General features: G+C 36.4%; 1 protein-coding gene across 1 annotated transcript in view; it reads right to left on the bottom strand.

Moving 5' to 3' along the window:
* Positions 1–12,554, bottom strand: part of LOC118451996 (transcription initiation factor TFIID subunit 4-like) — a gene marked incomplete at its 5' end in the record, with an annotated part of 147,020 nt that extends 134,466 nt beyond the window's left edge. The window contains 2 exons of the mRNA XM_035891533.1: positions 8,512–8,684; positions 12,416–12,554. Coding sequence (XP_035747426.1) covers positions 8,512–8,684; positions 12,416–12,554 — 312 coding nt within the window. The remainder of the gene's footprint in view (positions 1–8,511; positions 8,685–12,415) is intronic.

Below are 12,554 nucleotides of genomic sequence, written 5' to 3'. Positions count from 1 at the left end.
AAACTCTGTTTTCCATACTTCTGTCACAATTCTGTCAGATTTCTGAAGAGTTCATGGAGAAACCTCATATGCTTATTGACTGCCTCTCAAAATTTTTGGTTATGGTTCATCTGGAACATGCACTTAAACATCAGTCACAGAGCACTCTGTATGTCAGGGATTTGATTTTTTCACTCTGGTAAAAACAGCCAAATTGAACCAAAGTACTAACCCTTTAAAAAACTGACATTTGCACACAATTGCAGAAAATGACTGCAGGCAGAATCTCTAACAAGTCAGCCAACAGAGGCAGAACCTTCATTGCCACCGCAGTTCTGGGACACCACAGCATCGCTCAAGTCGAGCATCAGAACCCAAAGCAGGGAGACACTGCTATGTTCCTCATATTCGTGATGTCCCTTTTGGGTTCACAAACTAGAAGAACAACAGGGGAGGAAGACACAGGACTGGCCGCAGTTAGACAAGACAGGCAGCAGAGCTTGGGGCCACCAAAGAAAACCTTCAGAAACCACGTTTTCTAAGTCCAAAATCCCTACCTTTGAAGTCCCAGCATCCTGTTGGTGCAAGCAAATACCTATACAATCCACCATTAAAGCACTTTCTCACTCTCTGGTGCAGTGGCTGCCTCAATTGCTTGGTGCTTGTGCTGCACGCAAATACAGATAATCTATTGTAATCAATACTCTTATGCCATATATTTATGAGTGGACCACTTGAAATGGGGGGCTTGTGACAGGAGTGGCCATGGCTGCAACTGAAAACAATGAAGTCAACCTGAACACAAACAATTAACCAGTATTTTTAATTTAATATTTAAAATAGTTACAATTAGGCTAATAATCCCTCTAACTGCATTGTTGAGAAAGTTGTTATAGGGATAAGCTTCAAGAAAAAAACCTGCTCAGTTATTAATTCCCACTTCAGAGGGGGGCTTCGATAATATGCAGCAAATAAGCCTGAAGCAACCCACTGAACAGTGAAGAAAAAAAAATATTACATAATTCTTCATTAATTAAGACTGTCCAGCCTACACACTGTGAAAATTAAAAATAACAGTAGTATGTGGTCAGGCAGCATAATGCATATGCACATGGGAGCCACTATTAGAATGCTCAGGAACATTCTTTATAGCATTTCCTGATCTTTGCATGTTTAATTTTATAGCCTTACTAATGTTTGAATGTTTTCTAAGAAGTTTTAAAAGATATGTTAATGCTATAAAAAATGTAAACAGTAGAATTTGTAAGCACTAAGAACTTACTATCTGCATATACAGAAAAGATTCACTCACCATGAAGAAAAGGAAGGAAAATGGTTTTGTGGTTAAAGCATAGCCAAGACCACGTATTTTTTACTTTCTCTGGCCTTTCAACCTACCTCCCCTGCTAACACAAATGTCTCCAGAATATTGCACAAGAAGCCCCAACACTGTGTATACAAAAGAAATAGTACAGAATAGCTTATTTGGTAACAGTGGTAATGCACGTCAGCCAACAACAAAGATTTATCAATTTGCTTAAAATTTCTGCAAAAAGTAAAACAAGCATTTCTCAGAGAAGCAGAAAGTGTGGAAAAACAGTAAAAGAAACTATCAAAACTGAAAGATGACATAAAAATACAAACACTGCTGAAAACCTCACAGGCATAGCACATTATCAGAACCAGCTCAGATTTGAAAGGCTCCACTTTAGCAAGAACAGCTTGTGAAACATCAGCCAAGTTTAGAACTGCTCTCAACATCACATGTGATGACAAAGACTAAGCTGCTGTTGTCTGCATCAACCGTATTTCATAGCAAAAACATAGTCACTTCCAGAGCAGGTGATTCAGCACTTTTCACAAGTTCAGAAGACTCTATTTGTCATTTTAAAAAAGGACGGTAAAGTGAAACTTAACAGTCGGTGAATGTCAAACCACAAAAAATTGGTAAAGTTTATATCGTGAACTTGAAATTCTGAAGAGCAGGAGTTAAGAAAGTGCCTAAAGCAAGAAAAAACAAAGCTAGAAAAGAATTGTCATTTTCTTAAAAATACATCCATACATACCGATTGGACTATTTATGCAATGTAAAGAAAACTCAAGTGATTGGTAATCATATTTGTAGCAGAATAATTGGGAAGTAGCCCACTTATGTGGCTAAATATTTGAACACATTAAATCAAACTTTACACGTAACTTCACATTACCTTTTCTGATCACTGAAAATATACAGAGCAACTTTATAACAGAAAACACTTTTCTGAATCAAGCTTGTAACAAAAATATCAGTAAACTCTAAGACCAAATCAATTTTCAGCAGCAGTCTCATCAAAATTCCAACATACACTATTTCACCTGATTTATAAGTTCCAATAACAGATACTCCAGGCTAACGTTGGTCTTTCCTGTATGATACTCACTTTATATTCTTGGTGTACAGCAGCACTTCAATTTTGTAACATTTTTACAACTTTAATTAAAATAAATTAAAATAAATAACTTTTTTTTTTTTTTGGTTGTGAATGTAAACCCAACTGGGCATTAACATACCGAAACCAGCAAACAAAATCTGCATCGAAAGCATGAAGAGCTATAACCTGTACAAATGAAAAATTTAGATAAACAAAAGAAACTCACCAAAGAGAAACTAGATGGCAGCACCTACCCATTTTTCATAATTTCACAAGCATAAGCTTCAAAACAAGATGTGGAGGCAAAAATTTAATGCAATCTAAATAATCAGTTTTAAAAGACTTCTGAATTTACTTATTATCTGTAAAGAATACAGTAATGCAAGCAAACCCATGCTTATTTGACCTGCTTGCAATACAAGAATCCAGAACAAAGTCTTTCTAAGCAACTGAAGTTCCATCAAATTATAACTTGTTTCCTAAAAATCCTGTACCTTAAATAAGATCACATAACAGACAAAATTTTGGAAACATTAATCATCTTTTAATATTCAGTTAAAATTAATGTCAATCAAAAACTAAAAGGAAACTAAAATCATGAAGAAAAATTGTTGAATTAAAATTATGCACAGTTAAATCAATGTTTGCTTTATACATCCAAATCTTTATTTCATTAGAAATGCTTTTTCAAGCAAGCATGTTACCACCGAAAATATTCACAGTACAACAAAATTGCACTTCTTAACACATCAAAAGACTATTATAAACTTCTGTAAGACTCTGTACTTCCATGAAAAACACAGGATACCAATTTTAAAATAAGTCAAGCCTCTGGTACCTGCACCAAGAAGACTAATTTATATTCACAATCTGAAAAAATCTTTATATATATATACCTGAATATTTTGCAGTATTTTTTCCCTAAAAAAATGTAGCTGGCTGTAGTTAATATCCCCCCATTACAGTCCTCTACAATCTTATAGTTGGACCTAAACTAAAACTATTTTATGGTACTGTTGTACATATTCATGTTTTTCTTGAATATTTTACTTAAAGAAACCAGAAAGACTGTAAATGTAAAAGATCACTGAAATATCAAGTACATCTTCCTATTACAGGTACTTGTCTTAATTACCGCTTCCTCTGTACTATTCCATTACTTTCATATTCTGATTCTTCTGACTGAATCCATTTCACTACTACTGACTCTGTGCTTCAGACACAGTACATCCTTTTGGGACACATTCCCATGTTCCAGAGAGCTTTGAGCTTGGCATTAAACTGATCAGAATTGAGACCCTTCCTAAAGGTACTTGCTTATCCTCATTAGCCAGTTTTCTAGAATTCCACTAGGAATTGAAAACAAGCAGATTTCATTGATATTTTACACAGCAGAAATTGAGAGGAGCTAAGTAAAGGTGGGGTAATCTTTGATTAGACATAAGAGTCGAGAAAAGCACCCCCGTCTTCCCTTCAAAATGGATTTGCCTGTCTTCTTCCAAGAATCTAACGCAAGTTGTCCCCAGAGCTGTACTACACTTGCTTACGTCCTCTACTCCTAACAGCTGCAAAAAATGAGACACAGGTATTACAAACAATACAAGTCAAACAACAACTTAAATAGCAAAGCCAAGCACTCAAAATGTAAGAAACATCAGATTTAAGTTTGCTGTGCAACATCAATTGTGTGCCTTGATTGCCTAGCTGAAGCTTTTATCTTTGTGCATTTATCATGCAAAGACTGTAGTAACGCTGCACATGCACAGAAGAGATTAATGTAGGATGAAGGGGAAGTTACGCATCTTAGTCCTTCTGAACTTTTGTGTTTGGCACTGCAATCAAAATATACTTTTTTTAACTTGGGAAGGGAAGAGGGATGGCTACATCAGTTCCCTACAAAGGCAAATACTACTGTATACAGATATTTGACACCTGAACCTTCAGCAATGCGACATGCAAGGATAAAGCCATCTTCAAGGAAAGCATTATTGTAAGCCCATACAGTAAATCCTAAGGGAAAACAGACTACACTTTCTCTATTTCAGCAGCTTCCAATATTCCTAGAGAAAGGTGGCTCCTTCCTCACACACTGTCCTGCATCTAAGCCCATCTACTTACGCTAGAAGAATTTTCATGGGAAAACTGATTAATTTTCCTCCCAAATAAGTGGGAGAAGATGTATCAAATGATGACTCTGGGATATGGGAAGAAAATCTTGTTACACTACCAGGCCGCAGAAGCAGTTTAGAGTATGGAGAGCTCTGTATGTATCAATCAAGTCAATCTCATTTAGGAACACTTAAAAACATTTACTTATTTTCCCTGCCTCCTTTTTTGAGAGTGAAGGAGAAATTACTTAGTTGTTGAGGGGAGAGATTCAAAGAGCTTTCAAATTTAAATGAACACTTTGGTAATTTTTCAGACGATCTTTCTTCTAAGTTTTAAAAAGGTAATTCATAATTCATTTTATATTCTCCAGTTATCACTCTCAACACATCTTAATGAGTTGCCAAAGGTAACTGCCAGCTTTTGCAATTTCTTTGGCATGTTATTTAATAACCTGTGTTTCACATCTAACTACATAGCTCATAACATACTTCCCCTAACACAATAATTATTTAAAGGGTATATACAAATTGACCATAGCACTGAAAACAATTACTTAGCTGAGTAACTTGTAACACTGGCTAAAAATCAGGACAACCCGAAGAAAAGCAACCATAATACCTATGAACCATGAAAGCTGTGGCTTTTCTGAGACAGATCATACATTCTTCATAGTAGGATACTATTTCCTAGTGTGCTTACGACAGACTGCAAATTTGCACCTGCATAGACTTTCTACACAGGTAAAAGCAGAGTAAAACACAAACTCAGTGACTCAAGTACATCACTAAATTCTACATCTTTAAAGCACCTTGCATTTTAATCCAAATAAAGCGATCTTAAAATAAGTGAATAAAAACATAACAGTAAATTTAATGAGCTCTGCACAGTAAAATAACAATCATTCCACTAACATGTTGGAGAGAGAGGTATTTCATGTTCTAGAGGTTAAAACCACATAGCCTGCAATGTTCATCAATCTTGCAAAATATTTCACAGGACTCAAGCAATTAATGTTTATATTCTGCCTGTCTTGAGCTAACAGCACACACAACTCTGTGTTTCAGTCACAGCAGAGACTAGGACTCTCGAATATTCTGCTTTATAGACATAAAAACATAAGATACTATTTTCCATACCTTCTACATTTTTGCTGAAAATTCTGATAGAATTTAGCTGACACATCAGAATTTGATTCTAGAAGAAAAAAGTTTAATTCTAAACTCACTGAAAAAATGTTTTTTCAGTACACACAATTTCCTGTAGTTTAGAACCTGATCCTTTTTCTTGATTAATCATAATGACTACGCAAACAAATAACTAACCCTTCTAAAACCTTAGCATATTTGTCATCAGACATTTCCCCCAGAGAACTAATGAACAGTCTCTGGTTAAAAACCATCCACCTAATGAAATAAAAGTGTAGTGTCTAGTTCTGATATGATAAACCTTTGGAATTGAAACCTTTACAATCTGGTTTTAAAAGGCTGTCAACCTTCATTTTTAAAGAACGCTCTCAGGTCAAATATATATAAAACATAAAGACTGTAAAAATGAAAGAAGAGTCTGCAGACCACATGCAGAGTCATGGAAGTTCAATGTACATTTCCCAAGGACAATATTAATTATTTCTTATCCTTGTTAATTACAACAAATAAAGAAATTACGTAGCACAGTTTGGGCAGCTATCACAAAGATCTGTCAAAGGAGATGAATCCTGACAAACTACGATACCATGATTCTAATCCCGACACACTAAAATAATCAAACTTTTGGATCAACCAGCTTATTAGCACTAACAAGTGTGAAGGAATATCTGTAATGCAGTGAGGTATTTATATGGGCAGAACGCTGCACAAAAACAATTACACCTTTCCAATACCTGAGCAGAACACCTTCAGATTTTAGGTATCTCTACAAACACATGAACATGCAGTATCCTCACAGGTTTATTTTTATATAAATTCAGCAAGTCAGATTATATTCTTTCTGCAACCGTAACTGCTTCATATAACTAGAGAACAGCTGCCTGAGGCCAACATGATCAGCTACCAGCGTTTGCTGTGCACACATCTTAAGGTTGACTTTGGGATCCAAACTCCAGTCTTCTAATAAAGACTGAACACACACAGCCAAGCAGTCAGTCTACATTTTCGTATGTTTCCTATGATCCTATGTACAATAAAGGTGTATTCCATTCCTCAAACGTTTTCAAACTACAGACAATTTGTTAATATTTAATTTACTATAAGTGTTTCCACTCTGAATTTTAATTCTGTATGCTGGCCACAGCAGTTAAAGTTAATGAAAACTAACAGTATGGAACAGAAACAGCTAAACCAAACTCATTCTAACAGACTGAGATCATACTCTTCATGCAGTCCCACCCCACAATTTCTGTTTTGCATTTATGGTATGCACTTGTCTCAGGATCCATTGCTAGAATGTGTGCTATACAGTCCCTTGTAGTCACTACTAAAGAATTGATTGTACTTATTTACAAAGAAAGCCCCAAACAACCAAATGCAGACATACAAACTGAAAAGGAGAATTTATCTGGATTTTTGTTGTCATCACAGGCATATCTGTGCTTATCTTGCCTAAAATATATTTATCTTTGAAGGCTTCTAAAAGTCTTCTTATCCTTGCAGATATCACAAATTTGAATATTAAAGCCTGCCTTTTCTGCAAAGAGTCCTTTTACAAATTCCATCCAATGTTGCACTTACCTCTTTTCTGAGAGCATAAAGTTCTTCAAGCATTTCCAGGCTTTTATTTACTGTATGCTGTTCCTGAGATACATACATACCATTGAGCTACAATCTTCCTAGTGACACTCATTTCTGAAACTTACATTCTAGTTGGCTACTCTGTGTTTTAGATTACCTCATGTTAGTAATTTATTTTTAAGTCTCCAATTTTATTCTGGCTCCCTTTTCTTCTGAAAAGTTTATCATTGTTTCAGTTTTGAATTAAACTTAATAATCTTTTAGACTATAAATATGGTCAAATATGCACAAATCATATAATGGGGCAGTAATCAAATGTTAAACATCAGGAAATACATGTTTAAGCTACTTCAAGCAACCTATAAAACAATCAATTAAAAAATTATAAAGACACCCTCTTTATCTCTTTCCACTCCTTATTACTTATCACTTCTGCAAACAAAGACCTTAGGCAAAACTACCTTAAACTCTGCCTATTATTATTATGGCACAGCTGCACTGTACTAACATCCAGAGATGTTTGCCTCTATGTTTTAGTAAGCTAGTTCAGCTCTAGCTCCAAATTGCCTGAAGCTAAACAGCCTCCCTAAAAAATTTTAAACCAATGCAGCCTACCAAGTAATTTAAAACCCAATACACCTTCACCCTTGAAAACAAATCAGTTCTGAGTTGGAATAAACACACTCTGCTGAAAAGTTTGGGGTAGGAAAGCACACTATCCTGTCAATCCATATAAAAAAGGTCATACCACAGACAAAACTTTAAGTGTAAACAGATCATACCCAGAGGTGAATTAGAGGAATCAAACCTTTCTTTTGAATAAAGTATATTAGAAAAGTTAATTATTGCAAATCCTTGTATTGAATGTGCTTGGCTTTTTCTTTTCTAATTTCTAGTGAAATCTAGCTATCCTGTGCATCCATTCAGCATGCTGTGATATCACAATGCTTCTCATTCAGAGGAACAAGGGGCGCTTACTGAACCAGTGGTATACAGTCCAAACTAAGTTCTGGCTACCACTGAGTCTTCTAGACTCCAATGATCTCACAGTTCGAACAAGGTCTTGAGAGACTCTGTAAAGTAGAATTTTTTTCCAAAATACAAAAAAAAAAAAAAAAAAAAATATTCCTAGGTCTCAGAGAATAAACTGCATTTGAATAAGTAGTTCCTGTTTTCACAGTAAAAAAGGGGAGGAAAGCACATTTGCAAAAACATATGAGTTAATAACGTGTAAGACAGGGGAAAACACAATGGACAAAAGAAAAGTGAAATCAAGCCAGACATACCTGAGTTGTTGATAGGCGAAAAACAGGGCCAGCTGTGGGCACTGAAAGTCTAGGTGAAATGCTGGTAGGACCTTGTCCCTGCGTTTGTACTTGAGCCTGCATTTGAGCCTGTGCTAGGGCCTGCTGAGGCACCATTACAAGCTGTCCAGCATCCGTGCGCACCAAGACCATACCTAATGAGAACAAAGTAACAGTAACTATAGAATAAAGAATAATATGAAGAGTAATATCTAAAGAACTATCTAACTATAGAATACAGAATAAAATTGATGTATAGCACTGTACATTTTTCTTTAGACTGTATCTTTTTCTTTATTCTGGTGTAACAGGAGATCTTATTTCAAAGAAGAAAAGGAGCCCCTACTAGCAGACAAAAACTAATACACAGTTCAGGTTGGAATTCAAGTAATGGCAGTTTATGGACAACAGTGATGAAAAAAACAGTCACTGGAGTGTATAGGCATACAGTGACTTTCAGCAGTCTAGCCAGGGTCAGCAGAATAAAATTAGCAAGAAACATTCATTAGAAGTAAACTGTAACGGCAATCCAGTAGCTGAGAACAGAATTCAGTATGAACGTACCAGGGACAATGACACCAGAGCTTTACTAAAACAACAGCTTTAGGGGATGCGTACATGCAAACATTAGGCCAGACACATTTCTGAGTATACAACATTTGAGATTTAGTTAATTGTTGAGCATTAACACATGGATTTATTTGGCACCCACCATCACCATACCGGAAGGCACTACCTGTGGTTCAAACATCAAGGAAAAAATATCATCGTACCCAGAGAACCAACACAACTACTCCTCAGCACAAAATTATACAAGTGCAGATATTTTAGGAAAACACCAAAGGAATTGTTTCAAATTAACAGAGAACTCTGCAAGTGTTTTCTAAGTAAATTATAATACTTTCAGATTATTTTCTAGTAACACATTTCACAAATAGAGGCCCTTCTACACAAAACACAGCTAGTGCCACCAAGTTTTGTCCCAAGCCTGTCTGGCCTAAGTTCTCCACAATCAGCAGGATAGAAAAGGGGAGACGATGGTTAAGTTGGTCTCTGGATCACCTGGAACTTCTCAAGATCAGTGCAAAGCACATGATGCGCTTCTTCTAGTTCTTTCAGAATTAAGCAGTTCTCCAGACAGATTATTTCACAAGAATTTTCAAGTTAGTCCCAGAATACATTTTAAGAATTTAACCTAGGTAGGATACAACATAGGATACAATGGGTCTATAAACAGAAAAACATCTTGCCTGTAACTACTGGAGAACCAAATAAGGATCTAGGAAGTCAACTTTCATTCTGTTGATAAAGTCAGTAGATGTTATTTCTGCAACTTATCTCTATGTGCAAATTGCTTCATATATTTTTTAACTTTTCAAGGGAAAATGAAGAAGGTAAAAGCTTACATTCACTTCTAATTATTAGGTTCCCGGAAAAAAAAAAAACCAAGACCACACTTCAGTAAATGGACATGATTTGCAACTTATCGCAAGAATAAAGAAATTTAAACAGTATTATACCAAGAAAGTCTTTCTTTCAGTGTCTGACATAGAAATACAACTCCCAGTCCTGGGATGGACACCTAAGTGAACTGCAGCACCAATAAAAGCGCTCACTCACATAGTCTTAGGTGCTCCCAACCACCACTGCTACAGATTTGTGGAAATCAAGCTTTAATGTAGAAGGCATAGAGAGCTACAGCAAGGACCACATCTAAAAGCCCAGATAGTAATTTTTAAAAGAAGAGTTGGGAAAAAAAACCCATCCATAAAAATTCTCTAAAAGGTAGCATTTTAGGTTCACTAACCCTTCAAACAGCAAACCTCAGGGTTCATACCTGTAGAAAATTCTATAAGCAGATGATGTATTTGATAACTGCCATTCCTAAACCATGTGGACACACAAAAATTAGTACATTACCAACTGGTCAATCACTTCTCTGATAACGTTGTAAACTTTATATAAAAATCCTCATAGGATAATGCCCATCATGTATTAAAAACCACATGCTCTATTTGTATTACACTGATTCACAGGTGCTTTGTTAATTTATCTTCCAATTTTCTAAAACTCTTTCTGAATAAAAAAAATAATTGAATGGAACGGACAAATTAATTGCAACACATGCCACAGTTTCAACAAAAGTTGCAGACATAATAACCTCTATAGATGCATAAATGTTCGCTTATTAATATTATGTTTTAATTCAGTTTGGAGGACTTTAAATTTCTTTTACTGAACAGTATGTATACATTAGAATCTGGTTAAATGATGAGATTAATTTTTCCTTACTGTCAGCCACATAAAGATGAAATACACAGTTTATGAGTATTATATGCTAAAATAACCCATTCTCAAAAACTGATTCTAAATTTCTGCTTTAGACAGAAGTTTACAATTTGGGAGTTTCAAAATTAATTATGAATGATCCACTAATTTAAAGAGTAAAAACTCAAAAATAGCATTGTATTTTCTGACTACCTTCCTCTTAGAACATACTATCTTCATGTTTATGCAAATTTAATGGATTTCAAACAATCTTTCAGTAAAATAAAATTACAACTTTCCACAGTATTATTTCCGTAACATTTTCTAAACCTTGGACCAGATTGCTTTTAACAGCTCCGTTTTCCTCTTCTGTTTGAAAATTAAGTAGCAGAAGAAAGTATTATTGACACAATAAACTTCAGAAACTGCATGCAAAGTTACGATACACATTATCATAGGTGTTTATTAATTATCAAACAGATTAATAACAGGAAAACAAAGGTTCAAGGCACAATAAAGCCTGAATAGCAACCTCTTCTCTTTTCAAAGTTAGTTAGATCTTCATGAAACCACTGAGCTTTACCTGGTTGGAGCATTACAATTTGGAGCAGGTGTTTCATAAACTATGGCCAAAGACACAACTACTGAAGTCCACTTAGAAGCAAGCTTCTACACCATCACATTTTTGCTCCTCTTAGCTAATAAATACCAAATATTTTAAGAAATGTGGTGGGAAAAGTAAGTTACTTCAGACTACACGAATAGCTCCACATACTATTACAATATTGATATTAATAGCGAAAACTTAAAAATTAGTTCAAATGTTAAATCATCTCCTAAATCAAGAAGGCACAAACTTACCAACTTTTTGCAACATGAAAATCTAAGTAGGGGACCGCAGAACCCTTCAAAATTTCAGATATAACAATATACAGTTAGAGGAGGAATCACTAGGATGAAGGGATGCTGTTTGGGTTAGTTAGCAACCTTGCTGAATTTACGTTTTTCGTAACGCAAGTAACTAAAAGGAGAATAGATAGGACGCAACAGTTACTTCAGAGTTAGAAATAAAATCCGGTGATGTACAGACTGCCAGCAGAGAATGACACCACGGCACTCACTGAAATGAAACATTTTAGATTAAATTACCCAGATGAGCCTGTACCTTGCCACCTGATTCCCAGCAGAAGACACTCTCTGAAGAAGGAAAACTTTTCAAGACCGTGGGGAGTAAAGCAGAAAATAAGAGCCCTTCGAAAACGTCCATAAAGTTATTCTAACAGCCCAGCTTTCTACCTCGCGCGCAACCGCTCACCACCACACCACCACAAAGCAAACTCTCCGCGGCCGCCGCGCTCTCCCCAAGACAGAGCGCGTAACTCACCCACAGCCACAATTACTTTGCATTAGCAACCGCCCGCCCCGTACTAATTACACCCTCATTAACGGCAGCCCGTTCGTCAGACGTCGCCCTTAGACAGGTGGCTCTTCTTTTGTTTCCAGCACGTCGAGCAGCGGGAAGGCAACTTTGATTAAAAAAAAAACCCCAAACCAAACTCAGCCAAGAAAAAAGGGTTAGACAGAGCGGCGAGCCCACCGCTGAGGCGCTTCCACTTACCGGGCGGGATAGTGAAGCCGGGGGGCAGCTGGATGGTGGTCTGCTGAGGCGGCCTCACGATCAGCTGGGGGGCCACGATCCTGGGGGCAGCGCCCAGCGCCGGCCTGGGCGACAGGGCCTGGGGGGCCGCGGGGGCGAC

The sequence above is a fragment of the Egretta garzetta genome, unplaced genomic scaffold, assembly GCF_000687185.1.
Source record: "Egretta garzetta isolate BGI_Z169 unplaced genomic scaffold, ASM68718v1 scaffold23, whole genome shotgun sequence".
Lineage (NCBI taxonomy): Eukaryota > Metazoa > Chordata > Aves > Pelecaniformes > Ardeidae > Egretta > Egretta garzetta.
Note: the sequence above shows the minus strand (reverse complement) of the source record. Positions and strands in the feature narration are given on the sequence as shown.